Raw genomic sequence first — 27,945 nt, 5'->3', positions numbered from 1 at the left:
ATGGTAATGTTTTGCACAATACTGATGTCTTGCTGTTATATATATTCTCTCCTGTTTCCTGTTCTCTATAGGCTCTGTGGAAACCTCAGACCACCCAGGTGGTGTCCTCTGGATCAACAGTAATTGAGAATGGGTGATTGTAGCCACCACTGATCATGCTGCAAGTGTCCTTGCAAACAGGTAAAAATCACACAGTCGAACTGCTACTCTTGTGTAGCACAGGTGCAGTCAAAACCAGGCAGTGAACCAATACAATACTCATACCGGCCATGGAGTGCTGTGCTGAGACTACCTAGACAACTGCTTTAAAAAAAGTTTAAAAAAGTAGTAATGCACAAAACCAGATAGCTGGTTTTTGATAGAAAAAGTGATTGATTAAGAAGGGTAAAGGGCATCATCCTTAAAACATAAGTCACGTGCACACGTGCACACCTACTGTTAACCAAAACATGAGCTTTCAGTCTGCAAACATGAAAACATGTACAGCAGCTATTACTGCTGAACAAGGTGCATCTGTTCTGTAACACAACAACTAAGCCTGGGCACATGGCACTGCTTCATAATGGACTTAAACAGGCTAGTTTGTTGCTAAGCAGAATTACCATCCAGGAAGATGTGCAGACACCTCCCTCTGAACCCCCAGCACATTTGGGGGGTTTGTTCTGCTTGCTAGCAACTGTAAAATATGCAACTCATGCCTTGATATTGAAGATTAGTTCTGCTTTTCCTAAATGACCAGGAACCTATATTTCAGTTGTTCTATACCAGAAAGACATTTTATTTAATTCACAATTTTTTCTCTTACAAGGAATCATTCTAGATTGATGTGATCCTGGGTGCATCCCAGCCAGCACTCTTCCTACCGTGGCCAAAGAGATGACACTGAGAAACACTCCTGTGATGACCAGATGACTGACCTTGTAGAAAACAACGTTTGCTCCATTTGCCAGAAGCTGCTGTGTTCTACTTAGAGGCAGAGTGCTTAAACAAAGGAGGAAAACAGCTTTTGCCATTGCATAAAAGACTTACAATCAGAGTCAGACGAACTTTCCCGAACCTAGCTTTCAACCTGTCACACAAATTACTGCCTGCTTAGTGCTGCCAAGGGAAAAGCTCTCTGTTTCCATCGACAGTGACTGATTAAACATCACCATAACCTTAAAGAACTAGGTCTCCCAGGAAGGCTTGTGGTAAGAGACGAGGGGTTTAGGTAAAACAACAAGGCTGTGACATTAATTCCCTGAGCTGTCAACCTCCCTGGGTCAGGGACTAATTAGTAGCCCCTGTCCTGTTTGGCCCAGTCTGCTGTTTGATTTTCCCTTTTTGACCTTCCTGATACAATCACTTCTTATGTCTCTGGGCATATTGGAGCTGACAGGGAGGACAAAAAAAGAAAAGCACAGGGAAACCCAAGAAAGCAGATCTGAGCAGGTCTGGCTCCCTTTCCAAATATTTTCTAGTCTGATCGTAGTTTTTCTTCATTCACGAGGAGTCACGCTGTAGCTCTGTGCCATTTAAATATCAGGCTTTTGTGCCACTGATCTCTCTGAGCTGAACACGTTTCCTAACAGAACAATAGCAAAAGATTTGTAAGATTTCTGGACACCTTCACTACACAGACTCACTGTCTGGAGGAGAGGCAGAGTCCCACAGATTTGTCTTTCTCCTGCAGGTTTTGTGTGTCTCCCCTCTGAGCCCAGTAGTTTTTCTGCCTACGCTGATGTACCTGTGCTGTAGGAAGCAGCCTAGCCAATGCAACAGCAACCAGCGTCCAGGCTGTTCTAGTGAACAGAGTTGCATACCTTACCAATTTCCACCAATAGTGCAATTCACTCACATGTTCTCAGCTTTCAGCTCTCTGTGCAAGGATTGGCTCCCGTGCATTTCACCAGTGCAGTTTTCTTCCTCCCTGACTCACCCTGTATAAGTCACTAGCTGCTTTTCAGTTGTGTGCAAAGCAGTGCGCCTCATTCCTGGTCCTGTTGAGACACCGCCCTCCTGCAGGGAAGTAAGACTCTTCAATAATAAAGAGTGGTGGTGCGGTGCAGTGGCTCTGTGGCTGAGGATCTGCGCCTGTGGCTGGAAGGTTGCTGGTTTGTATCCCTCGGCTGGCAGAGGAATCCTACTCCGTTGGGCCCCTGAGCAAGGCCCTTAACTGCTCCAGGGGCGCTGTATAAATGGCTGACCCTGTGCTCTGACCCCAAGCTTCTCTCCCTGTTTGTGTGTCTCATGGAAAGCAAGTTGGGGTATGTGAAAAGACAAATTCCTAATACAAGAAATTGTACAACTTCTTGCACAGTAGCATTTGACTTCTGATTGGTTTTGCAGGCCCTGATCCTACATGTATCTTTGTGATGCTCCTGGAACAGCCATGTGGATAGGATATGAGGCATCAACCCTCTTCTGACCTCACCTTTATAATGCCTGATAACACTGAACCTTCCTGACAGTGCTAGATCATAATAGATACAGCTAATGGCCACATTTGTAGGCATATACAGATCACTGTAAGTTGGCCTGGAGGCCAGCTCTGGTCCTTTAGAGCCTTTAGAGCTTCAAGCTCATCTTTTAGTTTTAAGCCTTCAGAAATTGATTGATTCAAATTGTAATTTGTCAGCTGAACACTAACATTTAAGAACCTGAAAAACCTTCAGATGAGTTGAAACCTTTCATCCCACTTATTTATTTGGTTGTTAGTTCTTTAATGACTCACCTAGCCTAGGCTCTCACACACATTCTGGTTTTCATTAAAGCTGAGCTTTTTACTTCAATGAACCCTTCACAGTACGCCATGCTGTGCGATCAGATGCAAGGCTTTCCCAAATGTCGACAGAGATTCCTAGGCTTTTCATGGAGTTTTTTAGACTGTCCTTAAAGCGCATTTTGGGTCTCCCAACTGGGTGCTTTCCCTCTGCCAGGTTACTGTACAAGAGCTTCTTGGGAAGACGCTTGTCGTCCATGGGTAGAACATGTCTGGCCAACTGGCCTGATTCTTCTGCAGCAGGGTGTGAATGCTGTGCAGACCTGTGCAGGCGAGAACCTCTGTGTCAGGGATCTTATCACGCCACCATGTGGAAGTGATTCAATTGTCTGGCATGTCTGCTGTAGATGGTCTACATTTTGCATGCATAAAGCAACGCTGAAATTACTATAGCCTGATAGACTTTCAGCTTTGTGTTGAGACTAATACCTCTATGCTCAAAGACGTTGGCTTGCAACCTCCCAAACACACTGCTGGCCTTAGCAGTTCTGCAGTTTATTTCTCCATCTATGTTCACATGCCTGGATAGATTACTGCCCAGATAGGTGAAACTATCTACGATGTTGAGTGTCAATCCCTTCACTGTGATGCAGGGTTTCTGATAGGGGTTGGCTGGTACATCACTTCTGTCCTTTTTATACTGATTGTGAGACTGACATTTTCGTATGTTGCAGAGAACCTGTCCATGCTGGCTTGCATGTCCTGCTTGCTGGCAGCATTGAGTGTGCAGTCATCGGCAAAGAGAAAGTCCCTGATGACTGTCTCCTTCACCTTGGTGACTGCCTGCAGGCGGCATTGGTTATACAGCTTCCTATCTGTCCTGTATCTGATGTGGATGCCTTCCTCATTGTTGCGAAAAGTGTCAGACAGCATGGCTGAGAACATCATGCTGAACAGTGTCGGGGCAAGCACACACCCCTGCTTTACTCCTTTTATCACAGGGAAGGCTTCTGAGATCTCACTATTATCCAGCACATGAGCCATCATACCATCGTGAAACTGATGTGTAATGGTGATGAACTGGTCAGGACATCCGAACTTGGCCATTATCTTCCAGAGTCCATCCCTACTGACAGTGTCGAAAGCCTTAGTCAGGTCCACGAAGATGGTGTACAAATCCCTGTTCTGTTCTTGACACTTTTCCTGAAGGTGTCTGCCCGCAAAGATCACTTCCACTGTACCACGCCCTGCGCGGAAGCCGCATTGACTCTCGGGGAGAAGATCTTGCTCGAGACGGTGGACAATTGCTGTTGCACCTTCCCACTCCTTGAGTACCAATAGCTCCATTCCAGGTCAGGTGGTCTGTGCCCACACTCGCATTGAAGTCACCTAAGAGAATGTGTTTCTCAGACTTCGGGACCGCTGTGATGAGAGTGTCCAATTCTTCTTAGAACTTGTCTTTCACCGCTTCTGGGTTGGTCATAGTGGGGGTCGTAGGCACTGATAATTGTTAAACACTTGTTTTTCCCAGAGGGAGTTGAAGTGTCATCAGTCGGTCACTGATGCCCTTTGGAAGATTAGCGAGTTTTGGAACAATGTGGGATTTGACTGCAAAGCCAACACCTGCCTCCCGACGTTCCTCGCTACTGCATCCACTCCAGAAGAAGGTGTATCTACCGCTACGTTCTGATATTTGTCCCTCACCTGGTAGGCGTGTTTCACTTAGAGCTGCTATGTCTACATTGTAGCGGGCAAGTTCTCTAGAGACCAGTGCTGTTCTTCTTTCTGGTATATCAGCCACTGCATTGTCACGGAGGGATAGGACGTTCCATGTACCGAGGGTGAGCACCGTCACCTTTTGTTTCTTCATCTTTGTAATTCGACTGTAATGAAGGGATTCCCTCCAGCCGCGGTAAGATGGTCGGGTGAAGATGAAGCAGGCTATGTTTAGGGCTTTTATTTTTTAGCCCCTTCCCCAGGCTAAGGAGGTGAGCAGAGTGACCATTAATAAGGCTGCTCAGTCACTCAGGGGGCTGCCGAATTCCGGTGCTGCTTCCGTTCAATGAAAGACTACCCTACACCCTGACCCGCCTGTGTGTAGGTTTGTGGCTGCAGCTTGAGCGTAATCCGCACATGCTGTTTCGTCACTCACCCATCGCCACAGGACTTTCTGTGTGACAATGTGTTGAAGTCGTGACTTGCGCTTGACTTTGATTATTGTGAGGAAGAGTTGCGCAAAGTCTGCCTCGCTCTCTCATCCCGGCCCATCTGGATCCAGTGGCAAGACGATGTCAAGACGGCTAGAGATGAACTAGGATGCAGGAGCTGCCGGAGGGTGACAAATATGCCAGCCGACTGCCTTTGGGGCCCCACTCTAGATTTTACGTAGGGGTTTATTCCCTTAGCCTTCAAGGCAGGGGTGCTATCTCACCTGTAGCTGGGGGATTGGTTCGTGGACACCAGGGCTTGACCACACATCGGTGGGCCTGCATGCCGCATGTCTAGGAGCCAAACCTCCTCCGAGTCCCTTGTAGTTGATCCTGAGGCTGCAAAGTGCTCAGTTTCCAGGTGCTGCCACTAGAAGGCACTACATACAGTAGGGCTTGCTAGTGGAGAGGCTATGTACTGGCAGGGAAAGACTTACACACTTGGCTTTCCTTCTCGCATTGCTGCTAGCCAGCGGTGAAAGCTGAAAGCGAGAGATGACAAGCAACTACTGACTACGCAGTCACACTAGACGTGTCACACCAGCCATTGAAACACCCAATTGTGTACTCTAGTGAAACAAAACCTACCCAGTGTGTGGGTTGCCAGAACCATGACTGGGAACCCCTGACTTATAGGAGTCAGCTTCAAGCTTGTGACTAGGGACCTGTTTCCAGACTCTCAGTCTTAGTCCTGGTCTCCCTTCAGACACTCTACACCCTTGAATAGTCCCCTGAAACTCCTGTGGACACTATACCCCCATGAACAGTCTCCTGAAACACTCTTGGTCATTGTACCCCCCTGAACAGTCACCTGAGTCTCCCTTGGTCACTCTACCCTCTTGAACTTTACCTCAAGTATTCCTTGGCCACTGTATCCCCCTTGAACAGTCCTCTGAATCCTTCTTGGTCACTGTATCTCCCTTGAACAGTCCCCTGAATCCTTCTTGGTCACTGTTCCCCCTTGAACAGTCCCCTGAATCTCCCTTGGTCACTGTTCACCCTTGAACAGTCCCCTGAATCTTTCTTGGTCACTGTATCCCCCTTGAACAGTCCCCTGAATCCTTCTTGGTCACTGTATTTGCCCAAGTCTTCCTTGGTCACTGTACCCCCTTGCACTGTACTCCAAGTCCTCCTTGGGTAACTCTACACCCTTGATCAAGTCAGGTTCTCTGAGTTGACTCCATCAGTGCCTGAAATATAGTCAATATTTTGAGGAACCTGTATAAGCATGGGATTGTGGCTTTCCAGAACCCCACTGTTATAATCAGGGATCCTTAATGGTGTGTATTTTCAACTGCCAAAGATAAAACAGGTGGGAGTAAACCCATAAATGATGATGGTAAAATATGATGGCTTTCATTGTTCATTCATTCATGTGCAAAAGATGTAATAAAACAAAAACTACAGCTATAAATACGGTGGGAAAATACAAAGAAATCCATCTGAATAATTTTAAGAAATGGCAAACCTTTTCCGTACTTAAGAAATGCGCCACCTGCTGGTGAGTGCTCTGAGTTAAAACTACCTTCTGACACTTCTAATAAATCTGCAATGGGGAATATCGTTTTAGCTTTGGGTTGAACGTTTCTAGGACTGTAGCGCCACACATGCAAGTTTTGTACCCTCATTAATGATTTTTTTATATTGATTAAAACTTTTTTTAAATGACATTTTTTTCATTTTTGAATCTTTTAATATGCCTCATCAGTAGACATTGTCTACATTAAAGTGGAATAGTGGAATGTTTTTTTACTGTTCACCCCAATTTTGGAAGCTGTGATTTGTTCATTCTTAGCTCTATGGCTATACTGTACAAGTAGAATAAGGAAGTGCAGACAGCTGCTCTGATATGCCCACCTGTAGAGCCATTCAGGTTTGGGTGTGCTGTGAGCTTCACAGTGCCCCCCCCCCAACATCACAACCAACCCGCGATTTGCTTACAGGAGTTGCCTTGAGCCAAGACAGCCCTGGCCAGCTAATACCTGCCTCTGCCACTGGAGGAATCCCAGTTACAACTAGCTGGTGAGACACGACTCATGTTTAAGGGGCAACATCTAAGTCAACGCCATAAACAGGACTTTTAAAGGCAAAAAAAAAATTTGGAAGTGCAAAAAAGGGTCATGGGTCACTATACTGAGATGGTTCAGAGCATGCTCAGAGATGACTGCTGATGACCTGTAAGATGCTATAGGGCTCCTGCAAATACATGCAATGAATCCTTCTAAAAATGTTTCTTTCTAGGGAGATGACCAAGTAGCAAACATTTCTTGAAAATATAATACGGACATTGAAACACAGGCTACCCCCTTGTTTCAGTATGGGACAGGGACAGAAAAAGTGTTCTGTTAACGCAAATACTGTGTCCTGGATGTGACATTTCAGGAACCTTTCTTTTGCTTCAGGCAGAAGACAGCACATCAAAACTACAGCCCATCAGACTGACCACACACACAGGTACTAAGGACCAAGCCAACTGGAAGACCACAGGGCCTTCTGGAGCAGCCCAGCTTACAGGTTCAGCACAAGACACAGGTAAGCAAAAGCAATTCAGAGCCATAAAAAACACAAAGCAAGCTGCCCTTATGGTGGTACCCCCACAGAGAGGTACCAAAAACAGAATAATTCAATGAAAAGTGAAAAAAGTAAAAGCATTATATTATACACACAGCCAGTACAGGAAAATCCCCACTCCAGCGGGATCCAAGAGTCCCCAAACCAGGCAAGCTTCTTCTCTGAAGAGACTTCTCTGAGCTCAGCACCCACAGCTGTGCTGATGCTCAGCCATGCAAGGCAGAAGGCAGACACAGATGAGAACCAGTTAGTGCCGACTGTAGGAGGCTCTTCACTGCACACAGGTGCTACTTCATGAAGCAAATCAACAAATCCCAGGACACAACTTCAAATCTTTCAAGAGGTCCTCCATCTGTAAGATACGGATGACAAAATCGCGAACTGGCCCAGGAGACACTTTTTTGTAGCCCCTTTTGATTTGTGTTCGATTAACCATATCACTGGGAGTCCCTTTGAAGCACTCATTTGGAAACTTTATTATTGTTGTTCGTGGGCAAAGAGGCATTCACAGCCATGAGAAGACGACGCGAGCGCTGTTGCTTCTCTGCCCGAACACTGCTCCCTCATTGGCTACCTGCTCAGTTTGGAGCCACTGGCATATGCCAGTGTCCCGTTAGACAAGGAACACACAAGGAGCATGTGTTGATAACCTAGTGACAGATCTCACTCACAGCTGGAACGGCACTTTACCCACTAGGAATCTGGTCAGGCTGACTGACGATCACAGTCTGATGAAGGGCACAAGATTGTATTCAACCTGGGGGGTCATAGTGTGAAACGCAATTAAAAATGCCTAATTGGTAGGTTCACTGCAAGGTGCAATTGATGTCCCCTTGATGTAATGCCGAGGGATATATAAGGAAACTGGGTCTGGCCTAATGAGATTAGCCAGGAGATTTGCCAGTTAATGGAAGCGAAGGTCTGGCCTGAACGAGTTTGTGTGTGTTTAACATGTGTTTTGTGGGGGCACAAAGGTTAGGATTAAGCCTTGACAAGACGCACAGTACAGGGCGATTGTAATCATAGACTGCTTATCCGTTATGTTATGGCACTGCTTCTGAGAAGAGAAAACAACCGAAACAAAGGAGCTTTCTGCACTCCTCCCAGTCAGTCATTCCAGGCAACACAGAGACGCGCAGCTCTGTTCACAGGGCAGAGACAGCGAGCGACACTGGCCGGACATTGACATATACCTCCATGACTTCTGAAATGGATCCTATTTCTCAGTTTGCTAACCTCTGTCCTTTGCACCTCAGCAATAATGTGGATGTTATTAATGCACACATTGAGAGGGGTCCATTAAAGAACTTCCAATTACAGGCTGGGGTCTTATTCTCTTATCTAGGTCACATCCTTTTCTCTGATCCCACTTAACTGCAAAAACGTTGCCAGAAACAAACCCCATGAAAAAACATCCACACAGAGTAAAGAGATAGTCTTCATCAAATAAGTATATTTTATGTGATTAATTAGAAATGCAGAGTTGTTATTAGACTAATTTACTAGCTTTAACTGTTGCTTTATAAGCATACAAAGTCCTGACATTGTATAGTTTATAATTCAGAAATGTTATTTTCATGAATTACGAATTCTGTTTGAAATAATTTGCACATTTGGGGACAAAAGGAAAACAGCTCAATTCAACCAATCTTTGGTGTCTGAACTCAACAGCTTTTCCTCAGCTTAAGGGTGAAAGGTGAAATGTCCTTACACTTCAGCAGCCCTAGGTCAGGCGGCAGTCAGGAGTATAATCAATGCAAATACATTTGATAGAGTGTGAAATCCAATTTTGTAAATGAGCCCCTACCGATGATGACCTTAATTACCTCGACCCTGCTGATCTCACAGCCATGGAATTTTAAATACAGTTTAACCCAGAAAAGCTGAACAGAAACACCTGGGCAAGTTTTACTGTGCTTACAGATGGCAAAATCAGGGTCTTTATTTGATTGTAATGGATTACGAGCAAGTAAAGAGGTATAATCGTAATTAGACATACTATCTTTATTTCGGAGCACAACATTATGTTTGGACAGAGCTACAACTGATTTCCCATTAACCCCTTTCATAAAAAATGAGACTTTCCTTCACCTACCTGATGTCCAGCCCTGTACACTACCACAAAGAAATCCTTTGATTTCTTTTAATATTTGTACACATCAAAACCAGGAGCAAAGAGTGGTGTTTTTTAAGTTTGCCACAGCTGTGATGCATATTGTTGTGATTGTGCATCAGGAACATTCACTGGTGCCTAAACCCTAAGGGGATTTGGGGGCTGTGCTTGGCTAGCAAGGAGTTAGGAGGATTACCGTTTTAGTGGTGCTGAGCTCTCAGTGTGTCTCTAGGTCAGTGTGTCAGTATATCACTGAGTCACTGGGACTCACAAGGATCCAATCACTTTACCATCAGCAGCGTAAGTCCTAATTGTGCTTGAAAAAGTCACAAACCAGTGTAGCACTAGGAGAGACAGGGGAGGTGTGGTCTCGAGTAAGGAGTCTGCAAACAGCCAGGTTATTGTTTTCCGAAGGAAGTGCACAATATCAGATAGTTCTAAAAATGCAAAAGTTGTTTTAGAGTTTCTTATTATGGGACGTATGGTCCATTTTCCTATTCTCTCATAGAGATACTGTACTTTTTATGGAAATAGGGCAGCTTTGCTGTACCATCAGTATCAGTGTTTTTATACCAATGCATGGCACAGATTCTGTCATACGGAATTTGGATGCATTGTGTCTCTTTAATATAGGTTCATGCTGCCTATAAAGCTGCCTATAGCCCATAAACCAACTAGACACAGGTTTAGGGATGAAGGATGAGAGAATTCTGAAAAGTGCTTAAACTTCATTGTTTATTAGTTGAGACTGAAATTAAGAGTAAAGACAAAAAGGAGCAGTACATGTACTACTTGCAAGAGAAAATTTCTGTGAACGCATCGTTCAGAGCACTGACTCAGTGCTGATAATAAGTAATAACAGTTACTGTAAAATAACTACAATTCAGGGTTTTGCCCAAATGCTCTAACACAGAGCAAAATATTACAGCAATCACATTGTAATCCTGTGTATAAAATTATATATTGAACATGGAAGTTGAATGTAGCAATTGCATTATTACTGCTTCTGTTTAACATGCTTCTGACCGGAAATCATTCATGACACAGGGGTAATGTCAATCTCTGTTGGCCACCATTAAATAAACCAATCGATACTCTGAGAAGCTCCTAGCCAAAACTTGATATACATTTCCCCAAGCTGTGTGGTGTTAAACACACAAACAATCAAACCCTTATCTGTCACAAGGGATTCTATGGGGTTATGTTTTGGAAAGAAAGACATAAAATTCCGAAAAGCACTTCGGCACAAGCTTATGAACTCAACCGAAATCCAAGGGAATTAATGGAAAAACAGTTTTTTTTCAGCACTGCGGTGTATTTGCGTTGCGGTAAAAGGCGATAATTTTGCTGTCTCTATGTCCCTGTGACAGAGTTTTCTGTGAATCAGATAAGTTTATAAGAAAACGAGACCGAGGGACAGGTGACGTTGCACTTCACAATGTAATTCAGCGCACTGTGCAAGGGGCAGAATTGTACAAACAGCTGTGCTCTGGCAGGGCCTGTGTGCGACAGACCTCTCCAGATGTGATCCTGTGGTGATCAGGTATCTTGGTGACACAGATAATAATCGTGATAGAATATGCAACTTAAGATCCTTATAAAAACAGCATGAAACAGTTCATCATCAATGGCAGACGCTAAACGATGAAAGCACAACATTCCAAATGCTAAATAAAGAACTGCTCATTCTAAGGTCTAACATGAGCAGTTCCAAAATAAATCCAGGTAACACAGGAAAGTCATAGACAGTATGACATTGCATGTGTAAAGAAAAACTCACAAAAATAGTAATAGAGATATGGGACTGGAAACAAGTGCTGTATTCAGAATCCCAAAATGTACAAACAGAGTGAACCCAATGGGGGATATCATGCTCATCAGTGAATGAAAGCCTCAAAGTGGAAATTCAGAGCACTTACTTTCAGGCTGTGGATATGGGAGATACTTCTTTACACAGAGAGACTGGTGTCTGGGACAAATCACTCCTAGCTGTGTCGTTGAAGCTGATACCCTGGCATCTCTCAAGGAATGCCTGGCAGAGATCCTTGGACCAAAGTTAAAACAAGCAAAGGTTGAGTCGGTTGACCTCAGTTATTTGTGGCCCTTCTTTATGCTCACATGTTTTTAAAAAGAACCTTGAACGAGTCCAGAGTAAATACTGAAACCATACCTACAATGGTTCTGGGCGGTAAACTGCAACGCAAAACTGAAAGAATGATGTAAGAACGGTCTGCGTGTCTCGAATGTAAAGTGTTCAAATCTATGTTACCGTTAACAGGTGGGGTAGGCCTAGTAAACTACTACCTACGTGAGGCAGGCCTGGTTAAATACTGGCTCAGTGAGGCAGACCTGGTTAAATACTGCAAAGGAACAAGTAAAGGTTTTTCTTCCATGGTGAAAAGAGAAGAAAAGAAACAAGCCTTCTTCGGGTGAGAGAAAGAGAGGAAAGTAAGCAGCTGATAGAGCAGGGGACAAAAAAAGCCGGGAGTGGTGAGGAGGTGGGAGCAGGGGGGAGGCAGAGTGGACACTCAGGTGGTGTGAAGTCCAAACCTGCAAATAAAATCAGGGGATTAGAAGGAAACGAGTCTTTCGTTGAGAGTAGGGGGAAGGTGTGATCTTACTTTAAGGGTAATTTTGGTTTCGGATGTCTTTCTGCAATAGGAGTCCCAAAACCCCTCTGTGAGAACGCAGGCAGAGAGATCAGTGTGATCATGGCCGTTAGAGGTGAAATGAGAAACTATGGGCTTGGAGAGATCTTTCATCTTTACAGCCCTGACATGTTCTCTGAAACGGTCTCTGGGTCTCCTTCCCGTTAACCCAATGTAGATGGCTGGGCATTTACTGCAAGAGATGCAGTAACTAAGGTTGCTGGAGGTACAAGATGTCATCTGAGTGATAAGGAATTGTCCAGAGGGGCCTTGAATGAGCATGGTATTGGATATTATTTATATATAATTGGATATTATATATACATAGAATGGCCAGCAGGCATATCCCCCTGCAACTTATAACTGGCAGCCGACTGAAGCTCAGCAGGTGTGAGCCTGGCCAGTACCTGGATGAGTGACCTCCTGGGAAAACCTAAGGTTGCTGTTGGGGCAAGCAGAGGGTGCTCACCCTGTGGTCTGTGTGGGTCCTAATGCCCCGTTGTTGTTTTTGTTGTTGTTGTTATTAGTAGGTTCTGGGGATGGAAAGGGTGTAAGAGTGGTAAGGAAGAACCAATGGAATGTGGTTGTGAGGCCAGGAGTTCCTACTTGAGTTGTTGATCCGAGGGCTGTTTTTGGCTCGGGAGAGGGCCCTGTCAATAACGTGGGTGGGGGATCCTCTGATGATGAAAAAAGAGAGCATTTTGAGGGCTCTGGGATTTGGGAATCCATGTTGTCACTGCAAAGTCACCAGAGCCTGAGGAACTGTAAAAAAAGGGAGATCATTTTAGTATGCGTGGAGTGAAATGAGCTGTACAGCAGATAGCTGTGCGAATCTCCGGGTTTGTAATAGACAGAAGCAGAGGGTTGCGGATGGTTAATGGATAGGGTTATGTCTAGAAACGGAAGAGTAGTTTGAAAGAGAAGTTAAATACTTATTTAAATACCTAGTTAAATACTGCCCGACTGAGGCAGGCCTAGTTAAATACTACTCGATTATGGCACGCCAAGTTCAACACTACCCAAGTGAGGCAGGCCTAGTTAAAGTAGTTCAAGTAGGGAGCTGCATCAGCATGCTAGGCTGCAAAGGAACAAGTAAAGGTTTATTCCATACTGAAAAGAGAAGAAAGGAAACACAACGTTTCGGCTATGGAGCCTTCTTCGGGTGTCACTCCCAAAGAAGGCTCCACAGCCAAAATGTTGTGTTTCCTTCAAGCCTAGTTAAATACTTCTCAGGTTAAATCCTAGTCTTTCAGGTGGCTTTCCTTGTTTAGCCAGGGGTAACAATCCTAGCAGGTGCTTTAATGTCGAGGCTGTGCTCGTGAGTGTCTGGAGGGTGGGACAGGAGTGGCGCCCAGCTATAAAGACTGCAGTCCTTCGTCAAACCGGAGTCTTACGTCCCGTCATGAATTTGAGATCATCCTTATCGAGAAATATCAGGGCAGCTTCTTGTGCCACCTGCCACGAGCTTATGCCAGGCAGCATTACCTAAATCAGCAGACTGCTGCTGTCTGGAACACCATGACTCACATGGACAAACACAGAGGACAGGCCAGCGCCCGAGGTCTAGAAAAGTACTAAACTGGGGGGTCAATGAATTTTCAAGCACAAATGCTTGAACAAATGCAAAATATAACATGAAAAAACAGACGATAACAGCAGATAATAAAATACCCCCAAGTATTTTTTTTTAAAAAGGTTTAAATAACTATTAAACGAATCAATGAGAGCAACCCTTTTTAAATGATTAGATGAATTATCCTGTTTGAAAGAACGGTGTAAGGAAAAACCTTTATAAATAAACGAGTCCTTGTAAAAATAAACCACCCTTTGGGAATATGTGGTACACCGTAATGAACTCTAAATGGGATGTTTTAACAACATTGTAACATTTGGCTAATCTTTTTAGCTGTTTTTTTTTGGTCTTTTAAATGTTTTAATCTCTTCTCTTTTCTAAAGCATGCAGCAAAAAGCATGCACTTTATTCAAAGAATACTAATTAATTGGGGTTTGGCAAAAAAAAAATATTTTCTTAGCCATCAGTATAAACTACATATGCACAAATCGGTTTTTAAAACACTGGCAGCTCAAAAACACGAAAAAAATCCATCAAGGTTTGTACCAGCCTTTTACTTACGGTAGTTAGAAAACATTGCATAAGTTTGCGCTGAGTGAAAGTCCTAGAAGTTTTAAGGACTTTTGTTTGAAAACTCTGCTTATAAAAATAGTGGTAAAACGTGTCATTGTTTTACAACTGTCTTGATTCAGAGAGTTATTTTGCATTTCGTATTCTGTTCGCTTTTTGCAATTTGATAGTGTAATCCTGTTTAAAACGAATGAAACAAACCTCGGTATTTTTCCTGTTTTATACGACCTTAAATATTGGAATTGTAGCTCTCAACGTAGTGTCCCGTTTCGCTGTTTAATGTTAAAGCGTTGAATTTTTTGGTTGGAAAGCAATATTTTATTTTTATATAAAAATAATTACAATTTCACGTATTAATGGTTGAGTGCAGTAAATAAACCGGTCGACAAGTAAACAAGGTGGGAAAATAAAATCGCGGTTCATTCCTTTTTCAAAACACGAGGCAAAAAAGACAATATTCAGTAAATCTTTTTTTAAAAGAAAACATGCGTAAAAGAAGACACGACGCTCACAACCAGGCAATATTTTTTTTTGCCAAAATACAGGCAATACCAGTCTCAATAAAACCTGCGCCATTCGTTCAAGAAAACCAAAATATTATGGGATGCAGACATTTAGTTCTGGCGTGTTGAGCTTTTCTATGTCATAAGACTAATTCATTAAAAACTCTTTTCCTGACATTGTCTAAGTATCTTGTCACTCTCCGTTAGGGATAATAAAATACAATTAAACAATTACAGTATAGCGTTAATAATAATACTGATATTTGATATGATTTAAACTAATACTGAAAAACAGAAATGGACCACAACAAAGCACGATCGGTTTTGAGGAAGTGTCGATTCTGCACGCTGCTGGGTTGGGGGTTAACAGTTTTCTTTCGGTTTTGGGGAGTCCCTGAAAAGTTTCACAGGACCTACACTTAACCTCAGACCCCTCGTTTTTACTTCGTCAAAGAAAACGTCCGCCTGTTTCCTGCCCCGTACTCTCTTCTCCCTGAATGTCTTTAAAACTAAATGACAGCCGTTTTTCTGTCGGTGGTAAGTTTTGTCTCCCAGAGTAGCAGAACTACAACCGAACAGTTTTGGTTAAAAAAAATACACATTTGATAACTGAATGTTGTCCAAATCCTCGCTCTAATGTATTAACAGGCGCGAATAGCGGAATAACGCCAACCTTAACGTTTTAAGACGTCCACATATAAACAGGATTTGGAAACGTAAAAAACAGGTAATTCATAAATTATATTAACCTAATTTGTTTTTCCTCATAAACATAAAACTCCTTTCCCTTTGTAAAACATTTAAGAAGATTGCCTTAACGTGTAATTTTTTTAATGACAAATCGAAAAGCATGTGCCTGTTCTTCTAATTAATAATTGTATTAACCTCGTTCATCACCAGAATCCAGTTTTTCCCTCATTCAACCGTTCAGTTTTATGCTGGATTAGGTGCCCCTTATTCCCTTTTGCCACAGATCAAGGCATTTGCATTAACAGTTGAATTAGACAGTAGATGCTGTTTGCTCACCAAACACAGACAGTCCATAAAGAGCACTTAAACTATTTGTTCAAGTAAACATGCCCTTTGTCTTTCAGACACTATCGATTTTGTTTCATGAAGAGAATAGCCCTGCCTGACTGTTTTGGTCTAACAGCTGGCAAGGTAGCAAAAGGCAACAGGGTAGACTGTATTTTCAACATCTTGTGGATGCAGAATTCATACAGTACAATGCTAAAGCAAAAGTATTATTGAAAATGGCAGCAGTTTTTAATGACTTACTATATTTACCACGTTTACCAAGTTTAAAAGCCAACGTTTGAAAAACATTTTGGCTACATGAATGTGGTGTTGGGTGACATGGTTGCACAGCGGTGTGTATTGTAAGGGGTGGGGACCCAGGTTCAGTTCCTGGGGTGATGTCTCCAAAAACATGCTCTCTCTGCGTTCGCATGGGTTTCCTCTGGGTAATCAAAGTTTTCTCCCATAGACCAAAGACAGATTAATTGGCTTCTGGGAGAGCTGGCCCTGGTGTGAGTGTGTGTCTGTGTGTATCTGCCCTGTGATGGACTGGCATCCCATCCAAGGTGTACCCTGCCTTGCGCCTGTTGCTTGCTGGGATAGGCTCCAGCTCCGCCGCGACCCTGTACTGGATAAAGTGGTTAGAAAATGGATAGATGGAATGGGGTCAGCTATGCCTTCTTATCGTATCATATCTGACTTCACTAGATAGCAAGAAATAACCAAAGCGTTCAATCTGGAGAAAGTAAACTCAACCGCTCTGCTTTAAGTAAGTTTAGTAAATTTACCAAAGACACAGTCCCCTTTCCAAGATATCGTTCTCAGTTGCTCATGTGCTGGGCATGGCCTTACAAGTCTGCCCAGACCACCTGATCTCTTTTATTTTCTGAATGAAATCCTGGGGCCCTGGTTCAGCTCCAGACTGGGGTGCCCTCCGTGTGGAGTCTGCACAGTGTGTGCCCACAGTGGGCACAGTGATAAGACACTTTCCAAAAACAGGCCGGCCTACGAGAATCGATGTCTCTAGGCTGTCCTTGTGAGTGAGCATGTGAGTGCGCTTGAGTTTGTGTCTGGGTGTGTGTGAGTGAGAGTTTGTACACTCCCTGCAGCGGAGTGGCATCCCATCCAGGGTAGAGGCCTGCCTCGCACCTGGAACCTCTGCAGCAGGCATTTGGGTTGCCGTGACCCTTGTCAGAAGTAAGTGGGTTTGTGATAATGGGCAGATGGGCTTTTAAAGGTGCAGGGTTGAGTTTCTATTCAGCAATGTGTTCATGCTGTTGTTAAGCTACCGATGCCACGTTGTTTTTGTTTAATTCTCACTTCGAGTCAGGAGGCCTATTTAGAGGTGTGGGGAACACACAACTGCTGGATTTGTAACTGGACACTGGTACAGCTTTCAGCCAAGACTCCCAACACCTTATGCCATGTGAAAGAAGTCTTTATTTATTGGAACACCAAAACCATAGCACACGTTTGTTTTTGTGCAAAGGATGATCCTGGCAAGTAAAGTGCAGCGTGGCACAGAAGTGTTCGTCTTTAAGAGCGGTGTTGAAGCTGCCCGGCTGCTGTTTGACGTTCTCCTGCTGGGCCTGGCTTACTGCCAGCTCATTAGAGCAGGAGGTCATGGTGGATTATCCGTCTGTATGAACAGCGTGAGAGGGGATAGAGACGTGTGCTACATTGCTGTAATGAAAGTACGTGCTTACTGTACGTGGAGTTAGTGCACCGTCACCCATGCCTGCATGACTAAGTACTTTCACTGTTTAATCAATAAAGAGAGCCCAGTGTTTGACCCATGGTGATAACCATATAGATTGACCCCTAGAGTTCAGGGGAGGGTCAGGGGTTTTCCCAGTGTCACTGCTGCAACCAACGAATACTTTTGCTGACTCTGATATTGGTCACATACGCTTTCAGAACCTGAGGCATGTCGAGGAAAAGGCAAAGCTATACCACACCACCGTCTAGGAAATTCAGAAGCCTAAGAGCTGAGCTAAACATCTTGAATTCATTATGTTCTTGAAGAAATACATGTCTGAATACATTGATTAAATACTATGTTGCCCATCCTGTTAGACGCATTACAAATCATTCTTGTGCATGGGCTGCTGTAAACACACTTCTGTTTTTCGTCATTTGTCTTGGTGTCTCTAAATCTTTACTGTGGGAAAATCCAGATTAATTTTTCCCTTATAAAAGAGAACAAATGCATTACAGTCAAAAATATTTATTTGTTAAAAATAAAATTTTACAATATAATTATGATGTACAGTACATAAGTCTTTTGCAGTTATAAAATTCAAAGCAGGTCAGAAAGAACCAAGGGTTGCAAATTCTTCATAAAAATACGAGAATATGGTCTTCCATCAAATTATTAGATCTCTTTGTTTTAAAGAAGAAAATAGCCACAAATTACTGAAACCTCGTGAGAATACACAAAAATACATACTTGACCAAAAGGCTAGTGGCATTCTTAAATTTTTCAGTAAATAAAAATGTCCCCCCCTCATACTAACACAAAAACACAGTAAAATACTGCAATTGTAAAGCATATCTGAAAAAGTCCTATGTCCCCTGTGGACAAACCACCCACTGTGGATTGGTAGATGTGTTGGACTGGAAGTTTGCCCACAGTTTACACAGAGGGCAAACTGAATCGTAAATCTACAAACAATTCAGGTTCCCACAACGAGTATTGCAAAAATCTCCTGCACATTTTTTTGTATTTATTGCTCTTGCTTTGAGACAGCCCCTTAAGAAGCACGGTTGGCAGATTTTTTCATTGTACTTCAATTGGAAAACATCCAGTTTGTACTTTAGCATGAATGAATTCATGTCCAAGTCTGGCTAAACCAGTACTGCCTGCCTTCTTTGTTAGGAACGTTTTCTGCTGCACAAAGAGAACTTTACAACAGCAGAGGTGAGAACTGCTCCGAAGTTGAGGTCTCCACGCTACACTTTGTGGTAGAGGTCCAGAAGTTTGGTCCTTCTGCGCAGTTAGAGCCCTCTGCATACTCCTATTCCAGTAAGATGCAAATTCTAAACAGTTCTTTCCAGCATAGAAATATTTGTTAGCAGATTGATGAACACTACTAACAATTTTTAATCAGCTGTACCTGGTTGTGGTATGGCACGACTCGAGGCGGCTGTTTCTCTTTATTGACAAAAACAATACTGATAAATAAAGTGCGCTTGCATTCATTATTGGCTTGTCCTTGAAAACCCTGGCTGCTAAAAAAATATTCATGAATTTCTAGCAAGCTGTGTGAGAGAGTAATAGGCAGTAGGTGAAAAAGAACAGCAATGGGCAAAAATTGTTGATTCAGCACTGTGCTGAAAGGAATGGAAATGTGTCCTCTCTACGTCAGTAACAAGTTTCACTGTCTTAGACTGGGTGGATACATTGTGAGGAAAGAACACTTGACCCTTCAATTCTTAATTTCCTGCCTGTCTTTGTAAGCTTGTGAGCTGGCCAGATGGGGGATAATAATTTATTGTGGGTTCCTTCTTACCATGAGACCTAAACTAGCAGATTCAGATTGCCAGCAGGGCAAACAGTTTTTTTTTTTTGGCAAAGGTCAGCCTGGCTCTGAAATGGAGACTGAAAGACCTTCGACAGACAAAACCCCAATGGACTGCCTCTCTTGCTTGTCTACACCTAGGTCAGGAAGTGCTTAAAAAACAAACCAAAACACACAGAAAAAAACACATAACATGCAAAAAGGTGCAAGTTAACAGGAAGTGCTTGCTATTTTTTTAAAGAGGCACTCCAGTAGGAGGTGCTGTTGGAGCTTTTCAGTCTCTAAAGCTTTGATTCTTGGTAACTTCACAGTCTGCTAACACACATACACAACATTCCCCTTTGTTACTCCGTCACCAAGATTTATACACATCAAAGAGGGCATTGGTGTGTTATTCTATCCACTGACGTTGTCCTGGGGTTAAAACCCAATTTTCCATGTCACTTATCTTTTGGAAGTTAAATAAAATTGTTTGTTGAAATCTGTTTAAATGAGGCAATGGCTTCATGCTTCTTTAGGTGCAGACATTTCCCTAAGTCTGTCTTTATTATGTTGAATCACAAACATCCCGCACATCACTAGTCCCTCACTTCAATGTAGGACTTTTGCAATGTACCTGTTTTGTTTCTGAAAACCCTGTTGCTGCAGATGCACAGGAGGATTCACTGCACAACACCACACGGCTTGGAAAAGTTAAGCTTTTTCTCATTCCAGCAGCAAAATATCGACTTTTTGCTTTTATGCAGCATGAGGTGCCCTGGAGAAATCATTCAAGTTTACAGATGGCTCTCCCATAGTCAGTTGCCCTGTTTTGCTTTCAAGGTTTAGAGCAACATTTTAAAAACCATCACCTGCTTTTAAAAGGTTGCTTTACGTCTTCAGATCAAAAGGATTTCCGGCAGAACAGATCAAGAAAACTGTGAAAGAGGTAAAACATCTCTTTTAAACAGGCTTTCAGCATGTGATAATGAGGTCTCCTTACTGCTGTAAGGCGGTGCTGAAATGGAACGTGCCTAAATGAGACATGTGCTCCCCATCTGCCATAGAAGACCACAATGGCTGATATTACCCCAAATGTCCCCCCCCCATGGCAGATACAGACATGCTTCTACCAAGCACCTATTGACTGTCATCCTCCAGGACCTTCACATTTCCTGAGGCTGTGGCAATAGCCAAATGTTTACACACGCTGTTGAGTAATACCACTGAGTTCATACCGGTGAGCCCTGTTGCCTAACTAAGGAGATGTGTAAATACAGTGCAGTGGGTATTAGAATAATTTTTCAAAAATCTATACTGACCTTGGGGATTGTTTGTACACCCTGATGCTTAATTTCTAATCTTGCACTGTTGGTTGTGCCAAAACACTAGAGAACAAAACACAAAAAAACATGGAGGCTGATGCACTAGTGATCCATCACTACTTGCTGGGATTACTAACCTCCTCCGACCAGCTTTGCCATTTGAAGCGGCTCTCTGTCACTTGTGACCTCACTCAGATCCCTTGTTTTGGTCTACTGGCAGTCGTCGAGGAACAGAAAGACTTTCTCACTGGATGACCAATTGGGAGACGCTTTGAATGTGTTCGATGAGGGACAGTCTTTTGGAAATGGTCTAGTCTGATCCTGCACAACCTCAGCTTCTGTCACCCCCCTTTCACCTGCTAGTGGACCCCAGAGAATGGGCTCACACTGGGAAAGGGGCTGGGCATTAACAACTATTTACAATTGGAGGACATAATAATTCTTTAGTAGTGCTTTTCTGGAAACTCCAGGTGCTTTACTGCCAATTGGGACTCCCTTCCACCACCACGTGTAGCCCCACCTAGATGATGTGATGGCAGCCAGAGTGTGCTAGTTCGCTCACCATGCACCACACATCAAGAGGACCCACACAGACAGCAGGGGGAGTGCTCCCTATTCGTCCCGCTAACACCTCCGAAGGAAGGAGAAAATAAACTTAGAACGCAAAACTGGAAAATAGCTGAACTACTATCAGGATGGCTTCTTTTTGTCACTGCAAGAGGGCTCTCCGTAAATGAAAGTTTCTGCTTATCTCTGTCCTACAGGAGCCAGCCTGACGTGATCTTGAGAGATTAGTTATGAAAGTCTTTTCATGATCTTATCCCCCTCACATCACCCCGGGAGGGTGGGGACATGTTTGGCACGTGACAGAAGTGCACCCTTGCTCCGTGGAGAGTAACAGAGGATGGCGCGTCCAGTGTCTGATTAAATGTTGCACAAATCTGGCACCACTCTCCTCATTATTTTGCCCTCAAACTAGAGTATATGCCATCAGGAGTTACGTTCACCCACGTTTTGACTAAAGAATCAATAATGCCTTTTCATGCATTTAAATTGCATGAAAAAGTCTTTCATTAGACCATGCAAAGCTGTATTTTTTGGTGCTGAAATACTGACTGAAAGGAGTAATCCCAGACTAGGAGCAAACATCTCAGCATCTTCCTCCAGGTCTTTCTTTCTTTTTGGATAGAGCACATAACGTGAGACGATATTGGAACCTGTTGAAGTTGGTCAATACTGTCCTGTTCCAATACAGTCTCAGGCTACCTGGACATCTGGCTTTCACGCCTACATGACCTATTACTCAAAATGGGGAAGAAGGCACATTGGGCTTTGGTTCAGTCTGGACCCATTGCCACCTTCCCACTCTCCTAGCTCCTACCTCGCTGTACGCCTGGTTTCAGGTTCGTTTCTCCATTGGCACGTCATGACTTTTGACTTCTGGTAAGGCCAAGCTTCACAAGGACAGCACATCAGCTGTGCCACCGGCGCGACACAGAGAGCTCCTGATATGTGAACACGTAAGCACCTTCCTAGATAACGCTCCCAGTCACTGGCTCACCTTGGAGAGCATGTGGGACAAGCAGGGCAATAGAGCATGTAGATAAGACCCCTTTGCTACCAATGTGGCAAAGGTTGGAAATGCTCACTTGTCCCTTTCAAAAACTGCGTCTCCACAGCTGAGAGACTTGCAACATCCCTCACTGAAAGGTCCGTTTGATTCCAGCATCCCCCCGCCCCCCTTCGAATTGTAAATTTTCAAAGCTTTGTAATTTTCTGATTCACAGTTTCTTTCTTTCTGACCCTAGCTCTCTCGGAACTCACAGCTACCCTTTTCCCTTGCTTCTGACATGTAACACGATTGCTCTGTAAAATAAGCCATGCCTGCTTTCAGTCTTCCCTCTCACATCTACAAAACATGTATGCTCATGTAGTCTGTATGACATACGGAGCTGGAAGACACAGGGAGAAAGCAACAGCTTGCCTCTGTGAGCCCGGTCTTGTCACCACAGCCCTCTGCAGTGCCTGCACTGGCTTTATTCTCTCTGTGGGAACCTGCCTTTATGTTTCCAGCCAATAATGTTTTAATGAGCAGCCAAGTCCCAGAGTCTCGCGTACCTCCAAATCTGGGTGCCCCTGAATGAGCCCCACCACCTTTACACCCCCGGGGTACGATTTACTGTCTCTCTTCCTTTCCGTGAGCTGAAAATCGCACATCGGCCGCGGAGAAATGTCAAAGTTCTAAATGTAACGAGCCCTTAAGCAAGACGTTGCAAAGACATGATGAAAGAACATCAGTCTTTGCATGGCTTTTGACCATGCATGTTGTTTTGTTTTTTTTAAAAAAAGAAGAAAGACAAAGTTTCAAAGCCTCTGCAAAGACCCCCTCCTGGAATTCCCTCTGGCTTGTCCAGCGTCCCACAGGCATCCGGGCTGGAGGTGCCTGAAGATGAAGGGGACACGGCGCTGGACGCTCGGCTAGCCGTGGGAATGGGGGCGGCTGAAGGTCCGAGGGGGAGGGTGGAGCCCCGCGGTGGCGTTTGCCCGCTCTCTGGCCTCGTCCGCCTGCTGGACGAGACGGGGCCCACTATGTGCAGCCGCAGGACTCCACGATCATGTCGGGGATGTCCGTCTTGACGATGCTGTGCGTGGAGTCGAAGTAGACGATGGAGAGCGGGCGGCGCTGGATGGGCACGCAGCAGGAGTTGATGGCCGTGTGGATCCCGTTGGCCTTGAGCTGGTTGAACACGGTGGCGTGGAAGGAGGAAGCGATGCCCGGCGCCCCCGCCAGGTGCTGCGGGCACTGGCCCATGCAGTAGTTCATGTGGTAGCCCTCGGGCGCGATGATCCAGTCTTGCCACTGGATGTCGCGGAACTTGATGTAGAAGTCCTTCTTGCAGCACAGGCTGACGTTGCTGCCGCAGCTCAGGGAGCGCCGGCGGATGGCGTGGCTCTCGTCCCGCGGCCTCACCTGCGCCACCAGGAAGGGCTGGTGGGAGGAGTTGCCCGGGCTGCCCAGCACCGCCAGCTCCTGGCACCCCTGGCACTCCAGCTCCAGCCTCAGCCGCTTGTCGCCGCTGTCGAAGAAGGCCTGCACGCCGCGGGTGACGGTGAAGGTGTGCCAGCGGCCCCACTTCACCTCGAACTGCTTCTGGCCCAGCAGCGTGCGATTGGCGCCGGCGGGCCCCGCCGCGTAGACCTGCGCCGTCGCCTTCCCCCGCGGCGCCTCCGCCGCGCGCACGTACAGCCACAGCGTGGACTGCAGGATCTGCAGGCTCTGGCCGCGCTCCTTGGAGAACTGGAAGGCCAGCCCGCCGCGCCCGGCCGCGCTGTCCGCGTGGTCTGAGGTCAGAGGGGAGGGAGAGAAGAGCCGTCAGGCGGGTTAGTGACCCCGGGTTCTCGAAAGCACGCCGGCCTCGCATCCCTCCATCCGTTTTCCAACTGCTTCACCCCGTCCGGGGCCCGGAGCCCATCCCGGCGATCGGTGGGTACCGTGGGCACAAAGCGGGGTACACCCTGGACAGGGCGCACACACAGACGCGCTCGCGCCAGGGGCCACATTCCCAGATGCCAGTCAGCCTACCAGCAACCACAGTACCTGGAGGAGACCCAGGCGAATGTGAGCAGAACATACAGACTCCACACAGACAGCAGCCCAGGAACTGCTGCCAGGCAGCAATGCTCACTGCTCTGCCCCCAGCAGTACAACATCTGTGTTGTGTCGCAGTTTTCACACGATTACAATGTCAGCGGTGTGGTCCCTCACAAAGGGACACACCCTCTTAAAAGCTTGTGCCGTCGTGCACCCCCACACACACAAAGAACAGAAAGTCCTCAGTAGTGCCAAAACCGACCCCTTAAAGTTTCTTTCAAAATAAAAATCTACGACTTCGTTGAGATAAAAAACGGTGAGGAACTTGCAGCTGTTAATGGCTTTACACATCAGACGATATATGAGTTTCCCCGACCGTCGCATTTCACGGCATTGAGAAAAAAAATATGTCTCGGTAGTAGGAGATTAGAAGAAGTAGTTCGAAATAATACAAAGCGGAAGAGAACACAACCGGTCGTATCAAGAAAGAGCCTGATAACGGTTTTTGAATGTTTTTGTCGGTAGATCATCATTGACGAAGCCGACTCTCCGGTCGGAGTGAGTGCTTCGATCTGCGCGCAAGCACGCCGTCCAGTGTGTAAAAGGTCATCGCGTTTATCCGCTTTCACATGTTTATGTGTTTATCATTTATTACAGTACGGTACAGTAAGCAGAGCTTACGTCAAGACTGAAACTAGTAACGACAGGGGGCGGTTAATTAAACCACTTATAACGCCAGGTCGACATGACCGCATTAAAAGAAATACAATTTAATAATAATAATTATAATAATTGCTCACACTTATATAGCGCTTTTCTGGACACTCCACTCAAAGCGCTTTACAGGTAATGGAGACTCCCCTCCACCACCACCAATGTGCAGCATCCACCTGGATGAATTTCTGTTGAAAACGTGCACTTTTATTACCGTACGAGAGATATACTCGTCAGCTGACAGCCTTAAATTTAAGCTTTTCCTGGCAGAACCTTCCCTGGCGCTGAAGACTTTAATAAGCGTTTGTATTCAATTCGCTTATAAAATGGACAGCGATAACGAACTCGGAAAACCATAACGACTCACGGCTGTTCGGTGGGTGGCTAATGTTTCCGAACAGCTGTTAAAGTTGAGGCAGTTCAAGAAAGATACTGGACTCATTCGTATTGTTTTTTTTTAATTCATTCCACTGCTTCGAATCGTGTCGTGGGGCTCCACATCCTGTCTGGATCCGTGGAGAAACAAAGCGGGCAGAAAACCCGCAGTAGTGCCGCGTGGGATTCCTCCAAACGAAACTTTCTGTGTGTGTGTGTACTGACAACCGAGACGCATGAAGGACTTTTCTGCCACCGGTATCCACTCGTTTACCGGAAGCTGTCCTGTCGTGACCAGGGTCGTGCTGCCCAAGAGGCTTAGGGTGCGAGGAAGGACCGAGAGCCCAAGACTGCTCTCGACCCAGCAAGGACGTCCGATTACCGAAGGGCCACGGAGAATGACCGATCCTGGCAGTCAAAGACAAGTATTAAACGAACAGAAGTTAAGTGTCGGTTCCAAAACAATGTACGTTGTAGTTAATTGCAGCCTAGTCCTGAGACTCGGTGATCCCAGTCACCGGGATGTTTTGTTTTCAAATTAATTATCCCTGTTCCTGGGCTTAATTGGCCCCCAAATCATAATTTGTTTCACGCTTTACGACTGATGGCTTGTCACTAATGTTTTCTTAGCAAACAAAAAGATCTATTAACATTATCGGCCTGACAGAGGACAATAGTATTAGACACAAATGTGACATTTTGAAAATTGTGCAATATTACACACCGTTAAGACTGCATTTAGATCAATATTTACTAATAATCCACTCTATAAAAGATACGGGTCCGTAAACTGACATTATGTGATATAATGAAGTTAATTAAAGTTTGCTATAAACATTGGCGCCCTTGTTTAATTCAGTCTAAGAAAGATTTTAAACGCACTGCGCTACTTTATTTTTTCTGTCTGCGATTCGAATCTCATGTGACAACCGAGGATTGCGGGTTCAAACCCGGCATGGGGAGCCGCTGTTACACCCCCTTCAGCAAGGAGGGCTTTTATCTCAGAGTGCGCCTCTGTATGAATGGGTTTCCAGGCTTGTAAATAACGAACACTTTTTTCTCGCTCGACTCAACATGGTAAAATAAAGGAATAAAAAACGGTACACGTTTGCCTTTCCTGGCTCTGAAGACTTTGGATGCGTCGACCGGAAAGGCTTGGTCAAACGTTTCCTCAACGTAATGGAATAAATGCTAAAGTCTTGCTTGTTTGATTGTCTGGTCAAATATGTATTTCCCGTGCTTTCAACTCATAACAAACAGTCCCCGTTGTAGAAGTCTCTTATCAGAATGACTAAATGACTAATGCTTTTTTTTTTTCAAGTATTGCAATAAACTCTGTTACTCACCCGTGTCTGCAAAACTAACGATCTCGTACGCCGGGTCTCTAGTCTGCGCGCTCTCCGGAGTGTTGCCCAGCTCCAGCGTGCCATCCTGCCTCACTCTGCCCGCGTGCAGCTTTCGGAGCGCCGTGACCAGCGCCGCGCGGGGCACCGCGTGAGTGATGTTGGGTCGCTCCTTCAGGTGCAGCTTGCTGAGGATCTGCTGCTTGGCGATCTCTGTCAGCAGCTGCTCCTCGGAGCCCTTGTCCAGGGCTGGCATGCCGCAGGACGGGCAGCGGGACTCGTCGGCGCCGTGCTGCTCGGGGGACGCGGCGGCCAGCCCCTCCAGCACCGCCAGCGCCAGCAGGAGGAGAGCGGACAGGCACCAGGACTGCATTTTGCTGTTGCCGACCTTGTAAGCGTGGAGCTCTGCGCGGGGTGGTAGCAGCATCACTAGGGACAACTTCGGCAGCATGGATTCGAGCCGACGGCGTGGTTCCGTTTTCATTCACAGCCCCACCGGTGCGACCGAAAGCGGGCTGAGACCAAGCCGAGACCACGGAGTCAAAACCTAACCCGAGCTGAGAGCCGACGCGAGTCTCTGGGTCCCGGGGGCTTGTCAGACACGCTGAGTTCCTCCACACCTGCAGCCGCGTCTTGTCTGCCCGGGGCGTGAAAGATCTGGGGTAATCCACACCAAAGGTTGTGACACGTTCGAGGAGCGCACCAATGACCATCTCAGAGCAGCCGCCACTTGACTTATATATGTAAGAGCGGAGGCGAGGTCATAAGACTGTCTACTGTACCCTCCTGTGAGGGAAGATGCGATCCCCGCGGCTCTGGCACGGGGATGATTCAGACTGGCCCGTCAATCAGACCTGGGTTACATGTTGGAATTCAAAGTACAAAAGTACTTCTGTTTGTATCGCTTGCCCTTCGCTTTTTTTTTTTTCCACTTTCTTTCCAAAGAGTTGGTTTTGGAAAGAGAGGGCAGGCAGGCAGCACGTGTGTCGCAAACATGATGCAATGCGTACCTGTGACTCTGGGAAAAGTGACAATTCCCCCAGGGGTAATGAGCACAAAGGTCGTGCAGCCCGGCGCTGCGAGTGACTGCAAGGAGGCGGAATCGGAGATAAGTGAGATGAAATCACCGATCCATAAACCACGTCGCCTAGAGTTCCTGGCCGGCGTCGCCCGTGCGGCTGACGTGACCTGCG

At 45.4% G+C, this 27,945-nt stretch overlaps 1 protein-coding gene and 1 long non-coding RNA gene across 5 annotated transcripts in view; one reads left to right on the top strand and one right to left on the bottom strand.

Annotated features, from left to right (window-relative positions):
• Window positions 1–26,512, top strand: part of LOC148678492 (uncharacterized) — a 32,009-nt gene extending 5,497 nt beyond the window's left edge. The window contains exons 3-7 of one of the 4 annotated variants that reach the window (XR_015939190.1): window positions 72–180; window positions 809–1,190; window positions 4,233–6,930; window positions 7,311–7,440; window positions 23,078–26,512. This is a non-coding gene — a long non-coding RNA (uncharacterized LOC148678492). Of the gene's footprint in view, window positions 1–71; window positions 181–808; window positions 6,931–7,310; window positions 7,441–23,077 lie in introns of all 4 variants that reach the window. The other 3 variants (XR_015939191.1, XR_015939188.1, XR_015939189.1) reach the window with 3 other exon arrangements.
• LOC148678491 (inhibin beta B chain) lies at window positions 18,115–27,236 on the bottom strand. The gene is made up of 2 exons (XM_088633630.1): window positions 26,756–27,236; window positions 18,115–24,070 (listed from the first exon to the last, which is right to left on the bottom strand). Exons 1-2 carry the CDS (start codon window positions 27,234–27,236, stop codon window positions 23,316–23,318), a joined length of 1,236 nt encoding a protein of 411 aa, XP_088489756.1. The 3' UTR covers window positions 18,115–23,315.
• Between the last annotated feature and the right edge of the window lie 709 nt (window positions 27,237–27,945).

The sequence above is a fragment of the Lepisosteus platostomus genome, chromosome 1 (assembly GCF_059453375.1).
Source record: "Lepisosteus platostomus isolate fLepPlt1 chromosome 1, fLepPlt1.hap1, whole genome shotgun sequence".
NCBI lineage: Eukaryota > Metazoa > Chordata > Actinopteri > Semionotiformes > Lepisosteidae > Lepisosteus > Lepisosteus platostomus.
This window is presented reverse-complemented; position numbering and strand designations above follow the sequence as displayed.